The sequence below is a fragment of the Drosophila obscura genome, unplaced genomic scaffold (genome assembly GCF_018151105.1).
Source record: "Drosophila obscura isolate BZ-5 IFL unplaced genomic scaffold, ASM1815110v1 contig_8, whole genome shotgun sequence".
Lineage (NCBI taxonomy): Eukaryota > Metazoa > Arthropoda > Insecta > Diptera > Drosophilidae > Drosophila > Drosophila obscura.
The window spans coordinates 183,007-209,051 of NW_024542872.1; the positions used below are offsets into that span (position 1 = coordinate 183,007).

Consider the following 26,045-nt stretch of genomic DNA (forward strand, 5'->3'; position numbering starts at 1 on the left):
CTGCTGCTGCTGTGATCGCGGCCTTTCTGCTGTTTTGGGTGCTTTGTACTTTATGTCTGCTTGGTGGGTCGATTATCCCATATCACGATGGTTTTCTCGGCAGTTTTCTTTGGTAGTTCTTTGTCCAGGCATTCTTGAATTGGTGGTACTATGTCGGGTGGCCAAGGACCCGTGGGCGTTCTGGATCGTCTTCGGTGGGTTTGGTGGCTTCGGGGTCAAAGGTTTGATTCGGGTCTTTCGGCAGGATGAGTCTGTCGAATGTAAATGCTTGGATCTGCGGGGCCAAGTCCGGCGGCCACGGCTGCGGTTGGATCGGCAGCTTCGGAGTCAAATGGCTGGCTGGGGTCTTCGGGTAAGAGGGTTGTGTCGAAGGTGCTGGGCGTTTCGATCCTCCGTTGGTAGTCGCTTATGTGGGCGACGATTGGGGTGGCGTTGGCCGTGGGTAGATATGTTTCATATCTCTGATGCAATACTTGGGTGGTATTGGCGGTCGTTTGGCGCATGAACAGGTGAGTCTCGGTGATGCCTCTTGTGTCGGACCAACAGGTGGTTCGGGCGACGAAGATCTCTAGGCATGGCTCGGTGCATGGCACTAGCAGTCAAGTCGGTACGCGGAAGGTACTCCATTGTATTGGCGAGGATCGGTGTGGCGTCGGCCGTGGGTACGACAGGGCGTTGTGATGCATCGTGGTGGCATCGTCCTGGTTTCCGGGCCCGCGTTGAGGGGGCTCTGTTAATATCAGTTCGATTATGGGCCCCGACCAGCGTGGGGTTAGCGTGGCCGTTTCCCGTGTTGCTGGGCTGTCGGATGGTGCTTGCCGTTGTCCTTGTTCGATGCTGGAGGTCGGCTTTGCGGGTGTCCGTGTGTTCAATTCTTCCGTTGCGGATTCTGTGCATGCTTGCTCTGTTGCTTGTCTTGGACCTGGGCTTTCTCTGTCGAGCGCCGGGTTCAAGTGCGTTTGTCTCGTGTGTGAGATCCTTGTGGTTTGTTTGGGATGCGTGTTCCCTGTTGTTGGCCTAGGACGCGGTTGCTCCGTAGTGACCGTAGGACTCGTTCTCCCGATTGCTTGCTTGCGGTTTGCTGGTGTTGACCTTGGATTCGTGTTCTCCGTAGTGTGCCGTGGCTTCGTATTCGTTGCGATTGAGGCACGTTGGAAGGAGCGGCTGCAGAAGGCAGAGGAAGAGAAGTAAGCAGTGTGGGAGAAGCCGATCCAGGAGCCGGTCGCGCCGTCACGGCTGCCCATGGACGAGAAGCCGAGGGAGGAGCTCTGGTAGCGGCGGGCGCCGCGGGATCCGGCCCACCCGCAGCAGAAGCAGCAGCAGCAACAGCTGCTGTGTCCCAGAATGTGCGGACCGCGGTCCGCAATGGCATGGTGTGGCACCACCAGGTCATCCATATCACTCCCTCTATCACATTATGACTTATTGCAGAGGTACACAGTTGTGGATAAAAGTTTAGCGTCAACATCACCCCCAGAGAATTCTTCTCCACCTCCCAATCAGAATAACCCTTCCACTTCGCATGCACTCCATGCGACAGCTTTGGATAGAATAATTCTGGTGACATCGATCGTAAGCGAACCAAAAATGGAGAGTACGTTTTGGCCCGAGCATTGCTTTACTCTGGGTTACAAACGAACTTCATAACTGAGGACCTGGCACAGCGCTTACAGATTCGTAGGGAGGAGTCGTGTATCAACTTGCTTGGAATTGCCGAATCCAATGCACAAGTCAAGAAGAAGATACACACGATGGTGAGGTCGTGAATCAATGGTAGTAAGTTCTCGGTCGATTTCTGGATTCTGAATTCAATTCAATCTCGGGATATCCCCTATTCAGAGAAATTTGTTTGATCTCTGGATGTGGTAGCTAAAAGAAAATGACTCTAGGTTCAAGAAGAAGGCAACACAAGTAAGGTAGCAAAAGTAGGTTTTTTTTCTTTATTGATCTTAAAATTACAGAGTTTAGGTGTGTCTATAACGGTGGTCACAGACTCGTCCTCAAGGTCTTACTTCAGGATCGTCAGGGCCGCACGTGGCTACCAGATGCGTGCAGGTCGTCTCAGGATATAATACGCTCCCTACAGAGGAAAATGCGCTCCGTGGCAGACGAGGGTGGCGGAGGAAATGCGATCCGGGAGAGACGAGTGTTGCGAAGGATAATGCGCTCCGAGGAGAAATAAGCGTTGCGGAGGAAAATGCGCTCCGAGTAGGAAGGAAAGCAGCAAAGAGTAAAGTGCAGAGGAATCGTACGCTCTAACACAGTAACCAATGCAATCCAAATGGACGGTATATAGCAGGGCTAGTTGGGTGTTATAGAGGAGTCGTGCGCTCTAAAAACCATAGCAGTCAATGCTTACTAAAGTCTCGGGGAGCGAATCCAGCCTTGCCAGCCCAAGACAGGAATGGTCCTTATGGCTCTGGCGTGGCTGCTTTTATTTCAAAAAGTCAGCTGTTGGCTCCCTTCTTTGGCACTAGCGCGTTGCCATGATGAGCTGATAGTGTGGTTCTGAGGGCTGGGCACACTGTTTTGGCGTGGATTCAAATGTTGGAGTGTGGCCGTTTGTTAGTGATCGCTGGCGCGTGGATTTTAAAAGTCGTGATGTTTGCTTCTTTTATGTGTTTTTTAATTAAATTAATTTGCAGGTTTTGTTCTCTTAGATCTAGGTAAATGGTTAAATGTAGTAATATTGGAATGTGAGTCATTAATTCTAAGTAATACAAAAAACATTTGTTTGTTATTGTAATGCTGGCGATGTTCTCCAGCAGCGCTGGGCGTCACAGTCCTCCCTCCTCTTCTTGGGAAGCGTCGTCAGGTTGATTCCCCAGCACGCCATGTCTGGTATCTCCTCGTTCTACTGCTTGAACCTCCTCTGGCGATGCTCCTGGCGGTTGTTCACCGCTCGTAATACCAATTCCACCTGGCTTCGGTTAAGGTTAAACCCTTGGTGCACCTCCCAGTTAACGGGTATGGATACCGCTGTGTTGGCAGTTTTGACCAGTGCTGGCATGTCCGTTGCCTGTCTCGCAGATATTCTTCTGCTCGGTGTGTCGGGATCGACCTCTCTTTTGCTCGATTTAGCATGTCCGGTGCACGGCTGGGTCTCAGTCTCGGTCTCGGCTTCTCCGCTGCTTGGCTTTGTGGTGGCTTCGCTAGAGCCTGGCTTTGAATCGGGATTGGCTTCTCCGCGGATCGGTGTTGTGTTGGGATCGGCCTTTCTCATGCCCGACTTGGCATGTCCGGTGCTTTTCTGAGTATTGGCTTCTCCGCTGCTTGGCTTTCTGTTGGCTTCGTTGGTGCCTGCCTTTGTCTTTTGTGAGTCCCTGGTGGATCTCTAATGTTCAGGATGTCTGTGTTACTTTCTTCTATTTCTACTTGTCGTGCCCAGCTGATACGCTCGGTGGCCTGTTGTTTTGGCTGATCTGCCTTGTTTGCGGTGGTCCAGCAGATTCTTTCGAGAGGTGTCGTTATTGTGACTGTTTCTTGCTCATTTTTGCTTGCGGGTTTTAGTTGCGATACATGTGCTCGACTTTTCTTGTTAGTAGAGGTATCTTTGACAGTGACTATGACTGGGGACAATAGTTCGAGGACCTTACAAGGACCGTTGTACTTTGGTTCGAGTTTCGCTGTGGTCTTGTCAATTTTCTTCGAGAGTGGGTGGTTTCTGACTCATAATATGTCCCCTATCTTCGGCATCCAGTCCCTTCGAGTCAAATTTTAATGTCTTGTCTGTTTCGCTGCTGCTTATTCCATGTTCTGCTTTGCTAATGCTTCTGCGTTTTGTCGTGCTTCCGCACTTTCTTGTGTTGTTAGTTCGGTAGGTCCTAGCAGTCTGAGTTCCCGTCCGAACCAAAAGTATTTATCTATTTATTGAAGACTAGCAACTATCTGCTAACATACATTATGATTAAAATTAAAGGGAAAAAAAAAGTGGATATAGGAAATAATTAAAAATTAGTGGATTGTAAGAACAGGTATATCTTACTGGCTATAATTTTAAGGGATAATTCAGGGGATAGGGTGTGATAAAGATTATTATAATTAGAGCATAAGATTCAAAAAGGGTCGTGTTGAGCGCAATTAGACCTACAGAAGGGTAAACGAAACGGACGAAAGGTACGGGTAGGTCTTAAGGGGAACAGAAAAGTCAAGCAGGCCAAGAAGTGCTTCTGAGTCAACAAGCCCAACTAGGAGCTTGTGTACAAATATAACGCCGTTACAAATTCTGCGATGGCGCAAAGAAGGGAGGTCTAAATGATGTAGCCTCGATTGATAAGGTGGCAAGATTCTATCCGAGTCCCAGTTAAAATTACGTAAGGCAAAAATTAAAAATTGTTTTTGACCGACTCGAGAATGGACTGTTGCTCCTTGTACTGTGTACTCCACACACAAGAACAATATTCCAGAATCGGACGAACCAAGGAGGCGTACAGTGTTTTGGTGACATACGGGTCATCAAACTCCTTGGACCAACGCTTTATAAACGCTAGAACACCCTTAGCTTTATTTCCAGTTGCAGCTATATGGCTATTAAAACACAGTCTATGATTGAAAAGAACTCCAAGGTCATTAGAACTCGAAATTCGTTCGAGGGCATGAATTCCTAGAGCGTACGAGACAAAGTGTGGAGTGCGACGGTGAAAAGTCATAAGGTTGCATTTAGAAAGGTTTAGAAAGAGGAGATTTGTTGAACACCAAATTTGCAACTCGTTTAGGTCGAGTTGAAGGCGTTTGTGCAGGTACCAATCAGAGTAGGAGAGATAGATTTTAACATCGTCAGCGTACATTAGAGTGGAGGAGTATGTTATAACTTGAGGAAGGTCATTCACAAATAAAATAAACAGAAGTGGACCTAAATGACTACCTTGTGGCACTCCTGATGTAACATTAACGACATTCGACAACACATTAGTAAACAAAACACGTTGTGTGCGGTTAGAAAGATATGACGAAATCCAGTTTAGAAGATTAGTGGGGAAACCAATTAAAGAAAGCTTGTGAATGAGAAGAGAATGGTTCACGGAGTCGAAAGCCTTGCTAAAATCCGTGAAAATTACGTCTGTTTGCAGGGAGCTTTGAAATCCTCGGTTAATTGCAGAAGAGATCTCGAGAAGGTTTGTTAATGTTGATCGATGTTTAAAAAATCCGTGTTGCGATGGAGATATCAGACTCCTGCATAGGTGTTGCAATTGCCTGGTAATAAGGAACTCAAGCAGCTTTGGAATGGCGGAAAGCTTAGCAATACCTCGGTAGTTCTCAATGTGAGATCTTGAACCCTTTTTGTGAAGCGGAATGATATAGGATTCGTTCCAAATCACTGGAAGACAGGACCGTTCCAATGATAGGTTGAAAAGATATGTCAAAGGTTTGCATAAGGACTGAGCACAGTGTTTTAAAATACAACTTGGTACCTTGTTTGGACCCGCCGAGAATGATATGTCAATCGTTGACAAACCTTCTGGAACATCACTTTCCTCAAAGAAAGGCGGAAAAATGCTGTTGGCATAAGGTAAATGGTAGGGATACGGAGTAGATGCATGGTAGATATGTGACGAGTAGGTTGATTGGAAGAAGGTGGCAAATAAATTTTTCAATACCAGCAGCAGAAGATTCAGATTTGTTTTGATAATGGAGGGATGGAGGAAATGCATTGGACTTACGTTTAGAATTAACGAACGAATAGAATTTTTTTGGATCACTACGAAAATGTTTACTACATCGGGAAAGGTATTGATTATAACAAAGACTATTAACAGTGAGGAATTGAGAACGAGCGGAGGAATATTGGGCGAAGACAATCATAGATCCAGTATTCTGATACTTTTTATAGAGCCTAGTTTTTCTATTCTTTAAATAAGACAAATTCTTGGAGAACCAAGGAGGTTTTGACGACAAAGATTTGATGACAGGAACATATATATTAAGGGCGTCGTTAATAGTTTCATAGAACGAGTTGACTGTTTCGTCAATGTTCGGGAACACGTGGAGAAAAGACCAGTCAGCAAAATTAGTTTTCCGAAAACACTGTATGCGGCTGGGTGCCATGGGATTGGCAGCGCAACTGGATCGGACACACTCAAGGGATATGGCTAAAGTTGGATGGTAGGGGTCTTCAGAAAGTGATACTGGACTTACTCTGGAGACCGTAGCAAGATGGAATTAATTTGAACTAGGGAGACATCGGTAAGCCCGTCAATAAAATCGTTGTGGTAATTTGGTAGCAACAGGTTAGACGCATCACTAGGCAGACAAGAAAGAAGTGGTAAGTTAAAATCACCCATGACAATAATATGATCGTTGCAACCTAAAGTAGATGCAATAGTCTGAATTGCAGAAAGGTGATATGAGTAAACCTCAGCATCTGATTTGGGAGGAATGTAAGAGCAAGTCAAATAGATCGATACCGATCCAACACAAACTTTGACTGCAATGAATTCAATGCCATAGATATTGTTGAATGGGAACAACTCGGATGAGAAATCCGTTTTCACAGCAATCAGAACCCCACCAGCAAAAGATGGACGGTCCAATCTATATGTGATAAACTTTGGAACGAAAATATCATGATCACAGACGGAGGAGTTAAGCCAGGTTTCAGTTAAAGCGACAGCGTCAAAGTCAAAAGAGGAACTATTCGTATGTATTTGACACAATTTGCCAAACAGACTGCGTACGTTCTGGTAATGAATAATAAAAAGGTTATTTAGTTTTTTGAACAACCAGGGCAGTAATATTGGGACTCTGGATAGAGTCTTTATGTAGGAACTCATGCATACTTGTATGCTCAGGCCAAATAGACGGGTCGAGTGATCTGGATAGTAAAGAATCGGGAAGAAGAATCTTAAAGGAGGAAATATTGCGCTTATGTCTAAAAACGAATTTGGTCACAATTATATCATTAAGCGAGGCGTTAAGTCTAGAGCAAAGATGTTGTTGGACATCCTCTATTGTAGCCTCCGGTATAAGACGGGAGACAAAGATAGACTTTCGAGGTACCACTGCTCTTAGTTGAAGTCCCGAGCGAGAGAGAGAAGGTGGAGCCACTCCCAAAAGAGATCTCGTGGCATAAACGATGGCAGCGTCGGTAGCAACGGAAGGAACAGGATCAGTGACAGGAACGGTGGGGACATCATCAGCGGTCAGCACGTCCACACTGGGAGCAATCACAGCGGAGCCGACAATGATGGACGTAGTAACTGCTTCATTGCTATTCGGTGTGAGAAACACCGGAGCGACTGAAGGCGGATTGACTAACGGCGAGGCATGACCGCTCGGAGTAGCAAAGAATTCCGATGTATGTAGATGAGAGGCAGGCGTTCCAACTCCAATAGGTTGCAAGAGGTTGTTGTTATCAGTATGAGGGATTTTCTGTCTAGGAGATTCACTCAAGAGTTTGAGGCCAAGGAATTGTGTTTCCAGGGACAGGAACTTTCGTTGAGAGCGATAAATTGCTTCCTGACATCCTGAAAACCAGTACGAGTCTGTCTCATAAAAGTGCGCATTTCGGCGTCAATCTCACGGCAGGCCAAACATGACCAAGTCAGACCCATGCGTTTTGAGATGAGATCGTGTAGACGTCCAAAATTACCCCAACCAGCACATTTTATATGGGCGACATTGTCGCACAGCCAACAGCAGAGGAATGAATCGCCGACTATGTTGCCTCCAAATTCGCATTTCTTTGCACTGCAGACAAGAACCATTTTTGACAGTAGTTGAATCACTGTGCTCGAAGAAAAACGCAAAGTGGGAGCGCAAGCGATATAAGAGTGCAGGCAGCAGAGCGAGCGACGATCAGCAGCAGCGGCAGACGATCCAGCGAAGTGACGAAAACAAACGGTGAAGCTCACGAAACAGAGACACCGAGAGAGCAATTCAAGAAGATGCAGATGCAGGCGAAGTCCAGTGAGAGTGAGAGCAAGAGAGCTTGCACTTATGCTCTCCAGAGCGTGTGTTGATAGACGATGTAACGGATGGAGTGCACGCACAGTGAGCGCAGAGAGCAATGATCCAAAGCGGAATGGATAAAAGCACTAACAAATTGCTTGCGCACGTCTGATACGCGTTCGAAATATAAAGTTATTATTAACTCAATTGTTAAACAGCGAAACACAGATAATTGGCACAAAAAAGGACCAATTATGATGAGTTTAAGATGTACACGATTTGTTGTAATTAATATTGAAATTAAGAGCAAGAGCAAGCTATTATTCTGGCCTTATGCTGGTGTAAATCCAGTTTATTCAGCTCGACATATGTTTATTGCGAGTGTTAGGTTAGGTTAGGTTGACCCGGACGGCCCCCATGGGGCCACGCATAGGCCTATATGGCCCTTAGTTGTCCGGATGGGGGGGGGGCCTGAACCTTCTTCATTGTTGTGAGGTTTCAAAGTCTTAGAGGATCGAGGTGTTTTTCGCGAAGGCAAGAAGTTCCCCTGGTGTCCTTCTAGAGGCATCTTCCAGTGATGCTATTACCGGGGTACCCAGGTATTTTCTTCTTGCCCTTGATAGCGCCGGCCAGCTGCAGGGTTTCGATAGCCACTTCTTCATCGCATTTTCTGCAGTTACCACTGTTGGCGATGCCTAGTTTAACTGCGTGTGCTGCAGTTAGACAGTGTCCTGTGAGTATTCCCACTAGCATTCTGCAGTCCTTCCGTGGAAGGTGCAGTAAGTAGTGGCTAAGTTTACCATTGCGCTCCTTGCACTTGGTTTTCGAGATTCTCCAGGTGGTGGTACTCTCCACCGGCTTCTAGCCTTCTTGTCCGCTCGTCTCTCCAGAGCGCTTTGTAGCGTTCTAAGGGAGTCAGGCACGTTCTCGGTTCTGTCAATGGCCAACCCGACGCCTTCCTTAGCCTGTACATCCGCTGTCTCGTTACCTTCGATGCCCTGGTGGCTGGGAACCCAATAGATCCGTACTGACTTTGTCGTGTTTAGGTAGTCTAATGCTTCCCTGCTCGCCAGGACGTTTCTGGAACTGACCGCTGACGACTGCATGGATCTTATCGCCGCCTGGCTGTCCACGAACAGGTTTACCACGCCGTGTGAACGATCGATGGACTGAGCCGCCTCCGCCGCTTTCCGTATGGCATAGACGCTTGGAATATGCCGCATTGGCCCGGTAGCTTATAGGAAAGCCTTATCTCAGGGTCTGTACAGTATATGCCCGCTCCTACTTTTCCTTCCATCTTGGAGCCGTCGGTGTAAATGTTGAGGTGTTGAGTCTGGTCCAGACCCCTTTTCCAGTCGTCGGGTCCCATAAATTATGTTGTTTTTACGTCCAGGCAAGTTTGGGGTATCATGTAGTCAGATATACTGGTCATGTCTCGGCACATTGAACTGTGCCCCAATCCTTGTAGAGACATGTTTCCTGATGCTACTAAGCGTTGTGCCGCCTTTCCTGCAGTCAGTTGAGCGTGGATGTCCAGGGGGTCGATTCCGATCATGGTTTCGAGTGCTTTTGTAGCGCAATGGTGGCCTTCTTCACCCTTTCCACTACATTGGGCCTCCATGCCAGCTTGCTGTCCAGTACTATGCCGACTTGTGCTTTCGGGGTCAGCCTGGTAGCCCGGTACCTTGTATCTCTTGGTAAAGAGGATGAGGTCCGTCTTGTCCGCGTTGATACTGAGTCCTCCTTTTTCCACCCACTCACATATCTCCCTGAGTGTTGATTCCATTATGGAGCTTAGAGTCGATGGACATACTCCCGTAATAATTATGCTTATGTCATCCGCATGAGCTGTTCTTTTTGGGGCTCTCCTTTCGAATCTCTTTATTAGGTCGTCGAACACCAGGTTCCACAGAAGGGGCGAGAAGACCCCACCCTGAGGTGTGCCTCTGTGTGCCCCTTTCTCCAAGGAAGCGGTGCCCCATTCTAAGTACACCCGTCTACAACTTAGAAGGTTCTTTATCCAGAGGTTGATTGTGGGATGCGTGTTGGTCGCTTCTAGGCGGTCCATTATTGCGTTAGTATTCACGTTATTGAATGCTCCGGATATGTCTATGAACACTCCTAGAGCATACTTTTTATATTGGAGGGCATTTTCGATGGTGGCTACTAGAGAATGCAGTGCCGTCTCTATCGATTTCCCTTTGGTGTAGGCATGCTGGTTGGTTGACATTCGCCCCCCTACATCGTGTCTGATGTGTAGATCCAGCAGCTTTGCTAGTGTTTTGAGTAGAAAAGAGGTGAGGCTTATCGGTCTGTAGTCATTGGGGCTCATATGGCTGCAATTTCCTGCCTTTGGAAGGAAGACAATCCTTCTTGTACTCCCTGAGTAGGATTTTATATTCCTCATTGATCATCTCATCGCTCGCCTGTTTGGCGATTTTGAAGAATTCTTTGAGGTTGGTTCTTTGGAGCGGTAGGTCCCGGTTCCAGCAGAGTGGTTTGGTCCTCTTTTTCGTTCGCGAGGGTGGGCATTGGGCATGCTGCGTGGTACGCCACTCCTCTCCTTGGAGAGGGTCTCTAGGGACGTTTCTATTTCTTCCGGGGATTTCACTGTGCCCGGACGAGTCGCGAGCTTCGAAGTAACTGTCTTTTTTAACTTTTCCCAGTTTGTGTTCCGGGGGTTTCTATAGACAGTTATCTTCTGAGAGTGTTTAAATTCGCACTTAAACAGAATGTACTTGTGGTCTGAGAAGGATGGTCTTTCAAGGACTCTCCAGCCAGATACCAAAGTACTTTTCCCTTTCGTACGAGTACGGCGGTTCTGTTCCTGCTTTCCGATGGTGGGTAGAACACGTTAAAATTTGAGGACTTTAGTCCGGCCACAGCATTGCCTAATGCAACCCATGGCTCCTGGACTAAGGCTATATCGGCGGGCCCTTGCTCCATGGCAAAAAAGAGCTCCGCCGACGCAATCTTACTCTTGTGGTGGTTGAGCTGCAGCACACTCAGCATGTGCGTCTGGCTCAGCTCCGCTCGACCGGTTGACTACTACCGTCAGGTCACCGTCCTCCTCCTCTTCCTCCGAGTCCAGCGCAAGACCCTGTGCGGCCTCCACGATGGTGTCCAGACCAAGGTCCTTCTCCACCTCGCCCTCCTGCAGAGTGTGCGCATCTTTATCCTCGGGACGGTGCTTTTTCAGCCGCAGGTACACACTGCCCATCCCCCACGCCATCTTCCCGAATCTTCTGCCTCCTTGCTGATCTGGATGATCGCACTCTGGCCCCCCTCATTGGGTAGTGGGCTCCCGATATGCAAAATCCTCCAGTTCGCCGTTCTCCAGTTCTCCAGTTCGGGTTCTGCCGCTGTAGTAGCTTCAGCGCACGGTCCCTTTGGATTGCGATGGGGAAGATTACCTTTGCCTTTGGTATGAACGGGATTAGCTCCCTGTCCACCACCTCCAGCTTGGCCCCTCCCACAACGCTTCCAATTGGCAGACCGTTTGCGTCAGCCACTTGAGTGTGGGGTCGTCAATACATTTTAGTATTTTGACCCCGTTAAGCCACCCTGCACCATCGAACGTGGTCATGGGGGCCGTTGGGTCCTCCTCCATTCGAGCGAACAGCGCATACACGAGCCGCGCGTGCACCGTCTTCCACCGCGCCGCCGTTATTTTGCCGTTCTCGTCGCTCCGGTCAATGAGTGCCACGATTAGGTGTCGTTTGGTCACCTCACTGACGATCGCTTTTGGTGGTCTCTTCTCCTGTTTGGGTGAGGGGCCTGCCACCTTGGGCCCGCGTTGCCGCTTGCTCACCGGAGTGTCCTTGATGGCACTCTCGGTCGAGCGTTGCGTTTTGTTGGCAAATCCCTCCGTCGATGCCTTCATCTGCGGCATCTGCGCGAAGTGCAGCCGTCCCTCTTCTATCCGTTGCTCGGCCCAGGTCATTTTGGCCTTCTCCTCTTCAGAGAGGTCCTTCCTGCCCTGGAGCCGGCCCATGATCTTGAGGGCCGCTTTGTACTGGGCCTTCGCCTTCAACCCCTCCTTGGAACGCTTCGGCCCTTCCCTACGCAGGGAGCTGAAACCTGGTTCCGGGGAGCGGAGAAGGCTGTCTTCCTCCGTCTTGGTTACCGAGAGCACGCTCTCCAGGTCCGAGTCTGTATCGACCACGGCACCTGTGCGGCTCAACTTGGAGTGAGTCATTTTTGTGGCAGTAGCATTGCAACTGATATGACCTGCTCACGCCATATCAGAGGTGTGGCCGCTGACGACACGCAGAGAGGATTGCTCCTCCCCGTTCCCGCCGGTGGTAGCAGCCACGCTTTCCACCGACCTTTGGGTTGACATCCCAACCCTTGCTTGCTCCTTCTTCCGCTCCATTGTTGGCCCAGAGGGTCCATGCTGGTTAATATTTTTCGGGGGGACCACCCCCTAGCGTTTTATGCCTACCCGCCAGGCACCTCAAGCCATGGCCATGGTTCAGTTCCCCAAAATTTTTGGTCGGGAAGACCTGGACCTGGCCTTGGCTATACACTGCATTACCCCGGACAGAGCAAGCGGCAATGCATTACCCGATCCGGGATAATGCAGTGCCCATTGCCCAGCCGGCACCCTCTGGGAGGGTTCAGCTGGAGGATTTTCGCCGGCCATTGCGAGTGTTAATTCTGGTCCCACTTGTTCTGTTTTCCTCCTGCGAATTGTGCTATTATGGTTTTTATAGTCCTGTTTGCTCGTTCGGTCTGATTTTCTTGTGGAGTATATGACACTGTGAATTGCTGCGTAGCTCCCCATAATTTCATTAGCTGCTTGGTTTTTCTGCTCGTGAAGTGTACTCCGTTTTGCGAAATCAGCTGTTTTGTTGCTCTTCCTCGTGCTAATATTTTCTCCCGAAACGCTTTTATGGGTATATCAGCAGTTGCTTTTTTTGCTGGTGTCACCTCTACCCACTTCGAAAATGTATCGATTAATACGATGAGTATTGTGTTTCCGTAAGGTGTTTTTGGTAGGGGACCTACGAAATCGACACATATTGATTCCCATGGGGCGTCGGCGATCCTTGTTAGCCACTGCTTGTTGTGAAATTTTGTTAAATTTTTGGCAGCTTTCGCATGTTTGGATGAATTTTGTTACGTCTCTGCTTATCCCTGGCCAAAAATATCGTTGGCCCCACCTCGTTCCGCCCCCACAAAGGACGAAAATCTATGACAGCCACAATTTTAAAGATACAAGGAAACGCAGTATCGTAGAGAGAATGAGAATGACCATATCTACCAAATTGCCGAATCTGAATCAGATCGAATCATAATTATAGTCAGAATGAATATGCAGCCTGTATGTGTCTCCCCTGTGATGGTTGTATCACCCCCGGCCATCGTAAGTTCGTTCGTTGCCGGATTTGGATTCCTGACCAGCTATCCCTGTGAAACCGATTGCGCCTTTGATGTGGATCCAACGGGTCGTCCTCCACGCAGTGGCTCGGACCCGAGTATCATCTGAATCCTCGCCCGGTAGACCACGCCTCCCCCGGCCCCCAATGTTTGAGCCATGAACCTGGATCCCTCTCTGTCTTAGACTCTGTCTCTCCTCCTTTTCTCCATTCTTTCTTCTGCATCTTTTTATTTTGGTTTTAGATATCTTACGTGAGCCGTACTGATTTGCTTGTCCCCGTTCCTTCTAAGCTTGCATATTAACGGGGAAATTAATTCTACCACTTGATAGGTACCCGCATACTTTGGGGCCAACTTGGCCGCGAATCCTTTCGCTGCGTTTGACAGATGGTGTTGCTTTGTCCACACCACCTCCCCGATTTTGGGCTTTCACTCTCCTGTGCTGCCCTCTCTTGATTTTGCCTCACTAAATGGAACAACTCCTTAAGCTTGGTCGCGTTTTCTTCAGGCGTGTGTGCTTCCTGCCCTCTGCCGAGTGCCTCCTCATCATATAAAGCTTTCGGAAGTCGTGGTTTTCTCCTCTGCACCACATAGGCCGGCGAGTACCCGGTGGAATCCACGACTCCCGAATTCACGGCCAACATCAATTCGGACCACTTCTCATCCCAACCCTTATGATCCCCTTCGGTGAATTACGCGATCATAGTTTTTACCGTCCTATAGGTTCTTTCCGTTGGATTCTCCTGCGGCATGTATGGAGCCGTAAATTGATGCCTGATCCCCATCTGCTCGAGGAATTTCTTGAACACCCAGCTGGTTAACTGTACTCCGTTGTCGGTAACCATTACCTCGGTACGCCGAACCGGGACCGTCCACTTGGAGAACCGATCCACCCACCCCAGCAGCATTGAATTCCCAGTTTTTTTTACCTCGGAAACGGTCCCACGAGGTCCGCGCAGACTGTGGCCCAAGGCTCTTCCGGAGCCTGTGTCAAAATTTTCCCTGCCGCTTGCAGCTGGCTTGGCTTGAATCGCAAACATGTCTCACATTTCCTTGCGTATGCTCGAACGTCCCGATGCATCCCGGGTCAGTAATACCACTCGGCTATTCGGGTCGCCGTCTTTCTGCCGCCCACATGGCCCGCCCCCGGGGAATCCAAATACGGCCTAAGCGTCCTTTTGGCCCAGACTATGGCGAGGCACTCCTTCTCCGTCGCCGAGTAGTTCCTCTTGGCCCCGTTCAGGGACCCGCTGGCATAGGAGATCACCCTCGCCCCCCCTTTCCGTTTCTTGAATCAGAACCACAGACCGTAATCGCTAGCACCAACCGCCACCAACCGGTTTCTTACAGCCTCAAACGATTCTTGTCGCTCCGGATTCCATTCGCACACGGCCATATTCTTTAGTAGTGCGGTTAGTGCCTGCACCAATGTCGCGAAGTCTGGTACGTACCGACTGTACCAAGACGCTACTCCTAAGGACTGACACAACTCCTTCACGTTTGTAGGTGGCTTTAGTTCAGTAGGCTATCTGAACGTGTCCGCTGCTTTCGTAAAGCCGAGTTTACAAAGCTTAATAACCTTATTAGGGATTTTGATTGGTCCGCTCTGTACTTGTCAATTGACGTTATGAAAGGCACAAACATTTCTTAAAATGCACTTGACACATTTTTTGATTATTGTGTCCCACTTTCTTGTCCGGTTAGATCTAGGAATCCTCCTTGGTTTACCAAAGAGTTATCCAGTCTAAAAAATTTAAAATCAAGACTTTATAAAAAATTTCGAGAAGTTGGTTCTCCCTCTTCTCTCTCTCTCGCTATGTAATAGCTCGGTCAAATTTCTCCGTTCTTAACGCTCAATGCTCTAAAAACTACCTATGTCGATGCAGGATACGATTTTCACAGGACCCTAAACAATTTTACAGCTTCGTAAATAGTAAGCGTAGAACGTCCGCACATCTATCCTAGCTATCATTTCCCAATATGTCAGCAAATAATGATCAGGCCATTGCCGATGTTTTTGCCCAATTTTTCGAAACAACCCATTCTCATGAAAGCTACTCTGGTCAGCCGTATCCATACAGTTTACCAAGGTCGAATGGCATTTTCAGCCCCTTGCTAAATGAAAGCTCACTGCTTCATGATCTTCGACTAGTTAAGCCGGTGTTTTCACCAGGTCCTGACGGAGTTCCCGGCTATGTACTCAGGTACTGTGCCGACGCTCTGTGTGGACCCCTGCTTAAACTATTCACCCTATCCATTAACGCTTCATGCTTCCCCCACATCTGGAAAGAATCTTTTATTATTCCGCTCCATAAGAAAGGTAGCAAGTCTGATGCAAAAATGTATGGAGGTATATCTCAGTAATCCGCTATTCATAAAATGTTTGAAAAAAGTTTAACTCCGCATTTGCAACATCTCTGCAAATCACTTATATCTCCGTCTCAGCACGGATTCACAAGGCGGCGATCAACAACCACCAATTTATTAGAGTTTATCTCTTTTATTATTAAAGGCTTCCAAGGTAACTTGCAGACGGATGGCATTCCCTTCTATCACAAAAACTTGACCTTTTAGGGTTTCCACCTAATCTTTTGAGATGAATTTCTAGCTACCTTCGTTCTAGGTCTCAAAGAGTCCTCTTCAAAAACTCCTTCTCTTCACCTGTTAAGGTTACATCTAGGCCCCCTACTATTCACACTCTTTATTAATGATCTGCCTTCAGTATTAATAAACCCTCGAGTACTCATGTATGCGGATAATGTTAAACTCTGCGTCCAGTATAAGGACATTTCATTCGACTCTCGCTTGCAATCCGATATCAATAACTTTCAGTTAAATGCCTAAATGCCTCGAAATGCAAAGTAATGACATTTCATCGCTCCAGGCCCTTTTTAGCTCCTTATAGCCTCTGCGGTGGTTCTCTTGAGAGAATTATCTTGGTTGATGATCTTGGTGTTAAACTAGACCCCAAGTTAAAGTTTTCTGAACACATTTCTACCATGGTAAATAAGGCCATGGTCGTGCTTGTGTTTATAAAGAGGTGGTCACAGGAATTTGATGACCCCTATTTAACGAAGACTCTCTATATCTCGCTTGCTCGTCCGATTTTAGAGTACGGCTGTTGTGTATGGTGCCCCCAGTACAAAGTACACCAGGACCGTATAGAATCAGTCCAGAAAAACTTTTTTCTCTGAGTGTCCTTAACTAGGATGCAGGTGTGAGACTGCCTTCTTACCCTCGAAGATTGCTTTTAATAAACTTTCAAACCTTAGTTAGTCGTAGAAAAATGCTTGGTGTGATTTTTATGCACATCCTGATCAGGGGTGACGTAGATACTCTAATTACTTAGAGTGCGTCCCTAGCTAAGTATTATTGCTTGGTGGGGAGCTCTCTTCGCCGGAGTCATGTATGCCTAGTGTGCCAAGTTAAGGACTGCGCAACTTGGCCTGGTACTTTGCTTTCACTTTGGCAATTTCATCTTTAACTGATCCTACATTAAAGTCTCTATGGATATTTTCATTCCGAATGTACCATGGTGCCCCAATGATAGTTCTTAGTATCTTCGATAGTGCTCTCTCTATATTATTTCTAAATTACTAACGCAAGCATTTCCCCATAGCTCGGAGCCGTATGTCCAGATGGGTTTGAAAACTGCATTGTACAAAAGTACTTTGTACTCCAGTTTTAGTGGTGAACGGGTGTTTGTTAGCCAATGTAGATTACTAGCTTTAAATTTAAGTAGATTTCTCTTCGCTTCGATGTGCTTACGCCAAGTAAGCCTTCTATCCAGATGAACACCAAGGTATGTTACTTCGGTGGTTTGTGGAATGTTGATATTGTTCAGACATAATGGAGGGCAAGTTTGTCTGTTTAACGTGAAGGTGACATGCTTGCACTTTTGCTCATTTACATGTATCCTCCAGTCTGCTAGCCATTTTTCTAAGGCCACGAGATGAGATGATAAGTGATCCGTGGCCCTTCTTGGGCACTTGGAGCGACTTAATATGGCAGTATCATCAGCAAATGTCGAAGTTGTTGTTAGGCTGTTTGTCGGTAGATCTGCTGTGAATATGATATACAGTGTCGGTCCAAGCACGCTGCCCTGCGGTACACCAGTTTCAATTGGATGATATTCAGAGTGGAAATCTTTGCATCGTACTGGGAAACTTCTTTGCTATAGGTATGACTCCAATATTCCATGAATGTTCTGTGGAAGTAATATTTTGATTTTGTGGATTAAGCCATCTAACCAAACGCGGTCGAAAGCCTGTGCGACATCCAGAAAAACAGCGGAGCAATACTCCCTTTCAAATGCATTTCGTATCTCAGAGGTTATACGGTTTACTTGTTCAATGGTTCCGTGTTTTTCGCGAAATCCAAATTGGTGAGTCGGGATGGCACCGTTGATGTGTAGGTGTTTTTTGATACGATTCAGGAGCAGCTTTTCAAATATCTTTAATAGGCAAGGCAGTAGGCTGATAGGTCTATATGATGATGGTTTGGACTTGTCTTTTCCGGCTTTATGGATCATTGTGATGACTGATTTCCTCCATTCTTGAGGATAATAGCCCAATTTCATCATGCTGTTGAATATCACAGTAAGGAAATACACTGCACAGCTCGGCAATTCTATGATCATTTTAGGGGAGATGAAATCGTGGCCCGGAGCTTTCTTTTGCTTTGAGATTTGGTCTTTAATGACCCTTGTGACTTCTCCTGATTGGAATATGATAGGCGGAGTAGCTTCGGGATTGTTGGTTGGTGGGAGCACAAAGCTATTTGTTGCTGGGTGTGGTTTAAAGACGTTTTCTAGATGGACGGCAAATGTATTTGCCTTCTCTTTGTTGCTGCGAGCCCACTCTCCTGTTTGTGTACGCAAAGGTGATTCACTCTCGAATGGTAGGCATCCGCCTGATTTTGCTTTCCACAGTGGGAATCGTTTACTAGTTGGGGAGAGTTGCTCCATATAGGATATTTGAGCTCGGCTTTTTTCATCTTCTAGGGCTCTGCGTAGTAGGTTGTTGGCTATTTTTAGCCGCTCTTTCGAGGCAGGTGATCTGTGTTCTTGCCACTCTCGGCGAAGTCTTCTTCTATCGCTGTTAGAAACTGTTAGATCTACTAGAAACTTTATTCCTTTGTTCCTTCCGCTTTGTAGATCGAATTATTCCTTGCACGAACCTTTTATTGTCCCGCTCGGACTTCAATTCCCTCTACCATATAATATCCACTACTAATTCCCTTCCTCTTCTTAAATCAATTAAATCAGTCAATCATAAATAAATTAATTAGTACTATTTCTTAGCTATCTATGCATGTTAAGCTCTTTGAGTTGTATTTAGCTCTAATTTTCCTCGAATTTTAGTCTAACACTTATCTTTCCTGCATGCTCGCGATCGGTTCGGTAACACGCGTCGCGCGTCATGGGGCAGCGCCCCTCGGTCGGTTGGGCGGGAGGAGGGGCTGCGTTTCTGCCTGGGTTCCACGCGTAACAGGCTGCGGCTTGGTGTCGCATGGGCCCCTTGATGGTGCAGTCATTGCATATCAACGTCCAGACAAAGACCTTTTCTGGGTCGGTACATATCCCTTTGCTTGTCACCTTGTGGCCGAGGTACCTTACTTCCTTACGGAAAAACTGACATTTTGCCACGTTCAGCCGCAGGTTGGCTGCCCATAACCTTCGGAAAACCTCCTGTAAATTCCTCCGGTGCTCCTGTTCCGTTCGGCCGATGACTGTGATGTCGTCCTGATATGCGAACGCGTGCGCCATCATCTCTAGACCTATCACCAGGTCTAAAGCCCGCTGAAACGTGGCTGACACTGAGTGTACACCAAACGGCATCAACTTCCACTGGTATAGTCCCTTGCCGGGTACAGTAAACGCCGTGATTGGCCTTCTACGCTCCTCCAGTGGAATTTGCCAATACCCGTCCTTCAGGTCCAGACCGCTAATGAATCGTGCTCACGCAGCTGATTCAGGATGTAGTCGATGCTAGGCATCGGGCATCTTTTACCGACTTTGCGTTCACCTGGCTGTGAAGAGCTGTTAGTCAACAGAAGCGGTCCACTCTATGGGGGCTGTTATACGCACGATAGGCCCCTAGCCATTGATAACAACAGAGGCGATATTTACTTAAGAAGTCGAAGCGAACAAGATAACACACGTTCAAGAAAACCTTATTTTCAATTAATTCATTCTACATATATTGTTCAACTTATTATATCCAATAAACACTACTATACTACTCAAAAGCCATCCCTTCACAGTTCAGAATTGGGATTAGTAGAGTTGTTATGTGTAGAGCGTAAAAGTTTTAAGAGAAACTCAAGAAAAGCAGCGAGAATCGTCGGCGTGGGAAGTTTGCAATGGGATATGTTCCCTAAGGTCTGTGTGACAAAGAAAATTGCAAATTACGGAGGTGTTCCTTTTCTACGCGGCAGACGGATTCAACGTTCAGCGATCAGGAATCTTAGTGAACCTGGACAGAAAGAGTCTCAAGAAATTGCGTCAGGAATCTGTGTGAGCCTGTCAATATACATTAATACATACAAAAGGCTTGTGTGTGTATGTAGCTTCGTTGTGAAATTCACAAGTGGAAGCCCAGCGTTGTGAAATACAGTCATATCAGTTGTCTCGCTTGCACCGAACTGATTGTGCGTGCAAGTTAAAAGAGGGGCGACTATATCAGCGAAAATGGTCAAAATTGCGGATCTTAAGGTGGACCAGTTACGGTTCCTGTTAAGAGAGCGGAACTTGGCAGTTTCGGGCTCCAGAGCCGAATTAGTACAACGACTAATTGAGTTTGAGAAAACCGAAGACGTAGAGATGCCACAAGCAGCTGGAAACATAAGTCAACATGAGGAGGAGACGCTGACGTCACATGCGGCGGCAATTTCACACATGCAAAATGAAATGACGGAGCTGAAGAATATGATGGTTCAGTTGGTCATCATGCAACGACAAAACGCGGAAGCAACAGCATCAGGTGAAACAGCACAAGCGGCAGCAGCAACAACAAACCAGCAGCAGATCAGAGAAGAAAATACTGAAGGTAGACAGGCTACCAATTACGTTAGGCAAGCGTCGGTCAAGGAAATAGCAAATACCTTGCCGGACTATGACCCCAGCGACGATAACGCCATCTCCGTAGACCAGTTCATCGATCGTGTCAACAGGGTAGTTGAGGCTTACCAATGGGACGAGAAGTTTCTTTTGCTCGCCATTTATACGCGGCTTAAGGGTCCCGCTAAGATGTGGCTCGACTCGTCGCCGGTTCTACACACCACATGGAGTGACTTCGCTGCAGCTATAAGAGACGAGTTTGGATCTAACCCAGATGAGGCAGAAGTTCACTTCAATATGGCCAATGCAACCAGACGATCAAAGGAGACAGTAAAGGAGTACTGTTTCCGGATGTCCGCCCTTGGCGTGCGGTACAAGCTTAGTGAAGCAGCTGTTATAAGATATGTTAGATCAGGTATACAGCATCGAGAATTGCAAAATAGTATTGCCGCAATTCAGTTTTCGTCAATGAAGCAGTTTCGTGATGCAGCCGAATCGTATTTTGTAAATAGAGGTCGACCAATCGCAAACAAAAAGGAGTTCGTACCAAAAGGCAGCAACTTTGAGACAAAGCAGAATTACGACGTAAAGCCAACAAAGCCAAAGGAGGCTCAGAAGTGCTACAATTGTGGAGAATTGGGGAAGTGCCCCAAGTGCTAGGTCATGGTAACAAGAAAAAAAGAAGTCGCGTTGTACCAACTGCAATAAGTTTCATGCACGCAATGAGAAATGCCAACCGGCTGATATGATGCGTTTGGGTGCCGCGAATCTCAACAAGCTATTCACCAGGAAAATCTACATACAGTCGTACATCTATAGCGCCTTCATTGATACTGGAAGTCAGGCTAGTATCATGCGCTGATCGCCACAAGTGCTCTATGAAGATTCGAGGCATTTGTGGGGGTTCCTGTATCCTGACTGAAGCAATGGTTGTGGATATGGACATCGATGGAAAAATGATTACGGCCAAACTATACGTAGCAGACGACGACCTGCTGCAAGAGGACTTTCTGTTAGGACAAGACGTCATCATTAGCGTCCAAGCCAACATTAGCGTTGAAAGTGGCCAAGTGGTTTCGCAAGCGCCATACCGAGTATCCGAGCCAAAGAAGGAAATTGTAAGCAGAATGGTCGAAGAGCTGTTGGAGCAGGATATTATCATACCATCCACGTCAGAGTACGCCAGCCCAGTGGTGCTCATCAAGAAACCAAACGGTAGTGATCGACTCTGTGTTGATTACCGCCGTCTCAATAAACTGATCAAGAATGAAAATTTTCCTGTACCGAACATCGAGGAGCGTCTGCAGGAGGCGAAGCGATTTAAATACTTTTCTTCTCTGGACCTCAACAGCGGTTATTATCAGATAGAAGTAGCACCGGAAAGTAGAAAGTTTACTGCATTCATCACTACGGATGGACTGGTGAGTTCAAGCGACTTCCTTTTGGACTAAAAATTACACCTGCTGTATTCAATCGACTCATGGCAGAATTACAGAAGCGAGTGCAGAAAGGCGACATGATACATTACATGGACGACATCTTAATTGGTAGTCAGACGTTTGACGAGATGTATGAGAAGCTGGAGCGAATCCTCCAAGTATTGCAAGAGTGCGGACTAACGCTTAATCTGGATAAATGTGAATTGTTCAAGCGGTCTCAGCGGTTACTTCCGGAAATTTGTTGCCGGATATGCCATTATTTCGGATCCCCTGCGTGCCCTGTTGCGCAAAGACCAGACGTTCAAGTGGGAACAGCCACAACAGGATGCATTTGACGAGTTAAAGAGACGCCTAATATCGAAGCCCGTTGTCACCAGTTACCGACTCGATGCTGAGCATGAGCTACATACGGATGCCAGTGCCGTTGGCTTAGCCGGAGTATTGCTGCAGAAGGATGAGGATCAGATGAAGCCAATTGCTTACTATAGACGAGCAACGTCCAAACCAGAGAAGAACTACCACAGTTACGAACTAGAAGCTATAGCCGTCGTCGAGTCGTTGGAGCGATTTAAATATTACATCTATGGTAAGCGTATTAAAGTCGTTACCGATTGTAATGCCCTGAAAACATCAATGGAGAAACGAGAGCTTATACCCCGAATTGCAAGATGGTGGCTACGTATACAAGAATTTGACATGGACATTGTTCATCGAGCTGGAACACAGATGAATCATGTTGACGCGCTAAGTCGAGCTCCATTTGAGGATGCACATGAGATGGACACAGCATCCCTGCAAATTTCGAAGACCATCATCGACGAGGCTGATTGGTTGTTTGCCATACAATTGCAAGATGAGAAAATCCAGAAGATTGTCGCTGAGATGAACATTGATAAGAAATCTGAGACCGAAGAGTATGTGATCGAGCAAGATCGCCTGTTTCGCAAATATGACGGCAAGCTACTATGGGTTTTGCCGAAGCAGCTAAGATTCCATATTTTACATGAATGTCACGACAAGGCTGGACACATGGGCACAGAGAAAACCATTAATCGGATTCTAAATTTGTTTTGGTTTCCCCGAATGCGCAACTACGTTAAAAGCTACATAAAGTCATGTGTGGGCTGTGCGCTGTATAAGATACCAGGTGGACGTCAGGAAGGACAATACCATTATGATGACATCCATCCGATCCCTTTTTCGACCGTACATATGGATCACCTGGGACCCTTCCCAAAGAGTTCAAAACGGAATGAGCACATTCTTGTGAATGTCGACGCATTCACTAAATTTACCATAGTGCGAGCTGTAAAAAGTACAGCCACGAAACACGTTATTGATATGCTGCAGGAGGTAACCAGCTACTTAGGAATGCCAGATGCCAGCTTTTACTGCAAAGGATTTTGAAAATTATTGTAAGTCGAATAATGTAAAGCACATACTCAATGCTGTAAAGACACCGAGAGCGAACGGACATGCAGAGCGAACCAACCGGATTATTTTGTCAATGCTATTGCCTTCAAATGAAAATGAAAAACGATGGGACGACCAGATACGCTCAATTCAATGGAGCATCAACACCATGGTAAATAGTACGACTAAATGTTCCCCATTTCAGCTATTGTATGGTTATGAGCCACGAGATATCCTCAAGAACACAGTGAAAAATGCGATCCAAGGCCCGGATCTGAAGATGCTGACAGATGACGAGTTGGAAAAGCTACGAGCAGATGCTGCGACTACAGTCAACGATCATAGGGCTGCTGCGAAGAAACGTTACGATGCTAGACATTCCAAGCCAACCGTATATACGCTTGGTGATCTTGTGTTAGTCGAGAATGAGCCGTTTAGCACAGGAACATCACGCAAATTGGAGCCTCGCTACAAAGGTCCATTTATTATCAGCAAGGTTCTGCCAAACGACCGATATCTAGTAGAAGATATCCCTCATGCCCAACAAAAGCAAAGGCACTATAAGTCGGTGTATTCTTCTGACAGAATGAAATGCTGGTGCGAACTCCCACCCGATGAACCAGATGAAGATGACGACATGGAAGGCGACTCACCCTACGAATCTCGCGAGGACGCTGCGATTTTTCAGGAAAGGCCGACTGTGAAGAGCTGTTAGTCAACAGAAGCGGTTCACTCTATGGGGGCTGTTATACGCACGATAGGCCCCTAGCCATCGATAACAACAGAGGCGATACTTACTTAAGAAGTCGAAGCGAACAAGATAACACACGTTCAAGAAAACCTTATTTTCAATTAATTCATTCATTCATTAATTCATTCATAAACACTACTATACTACTCAAAAGCCATCCCTTCGCATGCCGAAGGCCGGTTTTTTTCCTCACCATCACTATAGGCGAGCTATACGGGCTCTTGGACGGCTCAATACTTCCCAATGCCAGCAGCTCCTCCACCTTCTGGTTGATTTCCGCCTGCATTTTGGGGTAGTATCTCTGCTTAATCGGCTGCACGTCAATCATAGTGATCGTGTGCGCCGTCACATTAGACACTCCCTTGAGCTTGGCGAACTCCTCTATCTCTCGGGTCAGGAACGCCTCTGTCGATTCTTCTCCCGTGTCTAAGTCGTGTTGTGCTCACGCCCGGATTTCAACCGCCGTTTCTGCCAGGATCGCCTCTGTTTCCACCCCGGGTTCTCTCCTCCATGCTACCACATTTCCGATCTTTGACAGGGATCAGCCCCCTGTGCCCCGCACACCACTTCTCCGACCGCGTTGAGGAAGTTCCACCCCAGAACCAAATCATCGATCACGCCCGGCAAGATGAGCAACGCAATTTGCACCACCTGGTTCCCAAACGCCACCTTCGCCTCGAGCTGGGAGGTCACATCTTGGCTATGGCTATCCGCCAAACGCACACGTTTACTCGTTGTGGACTCACTTCCCGCTCCCCTCAGCCTGTCCGCCAGCTCGCAGCTAATGAAACTACTGGTGGCTCCTGTATCAATCGTAGCCCACAATTGCACTCCCGCGATTACCACGACGGCGGTCATTGGATATCCTCTCTCTTCAGTTCGCCGACTAAACTTTTGGGGCTTCCTCTTGCGGCCCTCCTCGGCTTGGGTCGCGGGGAGGTTCCCGTCTTCCGACAGCATTCCCATGACGAGACCCCGAACTTTCCGCACCTCCAACAGTATGTGGGCGGACGGGCCGAACACTTCCTGGACCAATGTTCCCCGCTCCCGCATCGCCTGCAGGCCTGCGCGGGATTCCGCACGTATCCATTCTCAATGTGGCTCTGTGGGTGGCTCCGGTGCTCGTCTGTACCGCCTCCTTCCCTGTTTCCGTCCCTGACCCATCTTTGCAGCGGCGGCACACTTCCGACTCCGCTGACTTGTAGAACGAATTGGCGGCCCGTGCCTTCGTCGTCGGGTTCTCCCTTTAAAAGTCCGCGCCATCCCTTTCCAACGCCTCGAATTCGTCGGCTAACTAGACAAGATCTATGTACCTCGCTTTATTGGTATTGCCACAAATTCCACTGTCCAAATCCACGGATTCGCTGACGCATCAGGTGATACGTACGGATGCTGTTGTGAGGAACTCGGTTGCTCACAGGCTTCAGGGGGTTAAAGCCAGGGCTATTATCCGCGGATATCCGGATGCGGCGAGGTCGTCGGCTAATCACCCGATCCGAGTATTTCCGCGCTTTCTCAACATGTCCGCTGATGCACGTTCCAGCTGCATTAAGAAAAAGCAGCTGTGCCTAAATTGCTTCGCAAGAGGCCATCAGCTTCGCGACTGCTCCAGCAGCCACAATTGCTCCACTTATGGAGCCAGGCATCACACGCTTTTGCATCGTGACACTCCTTCGTTCAGCATGCACTCTCACACTCCTACATCTGCCCAAAACCCCAGCTCGTCCGAGCTCAGCCCAACGTACAGACCTATTTCGCCTCCACAACAAGTAGCGTTCTTCTGGGCACGGCACTCATTAATATTTGCCACCTGTGGACAAATTTCCGTGCCCGCGCTCTGATCGACTCAGGCTAGGCGACGTTCATCACGGAACGTCTCTTCCATTCTATCCTGTTGAGCGGCTTCCGGTCTAACATTTGTGGCTCGCTGCTGGGACAAGAGACCATCTTCGGATGGATCCTATCGGGTCCGGTATCAGCTGACTCGACTCGGACGGTTTCCGCCTTCACCACGAAGCTCTCGGTAGATTCGGATTTCTGACTCGAGAAGCTTCTCACAAAATTCCGGGGAGGTGGAGGACCTTCCGGGAAGACCTACGAGTGAGTCAGATTC

General features: G+C 47.6%; 1 protein-coding gene across 1 annotated transcript in view; it reads right to left on the reverse strand.

The window, feature by feature from the left end:
* Window positions 1-2,659: 2,659 nt before the first annotated feature.
* Window positions 2,660-26,045, reverse strand: part of LOC111077092 — a 35,923-nt gene continuing 12,537 nt past the window's right edge. Inside the window, exon 2 of the mRNA XM_022371237.2 lies at window positions 2,660-3,888. Within this exon, the coding sequence (XP_022226929.1) occupies window positions 2,855-3,223 (369 nt within the window). The 5' untranslated portion in view covers window positions 3,224-3,888 and the 3' untranslated portion in view covers window positions 2,660-2,854. The remainder of the gene's footprint in view (window positions 3,889-26,045) is intronic.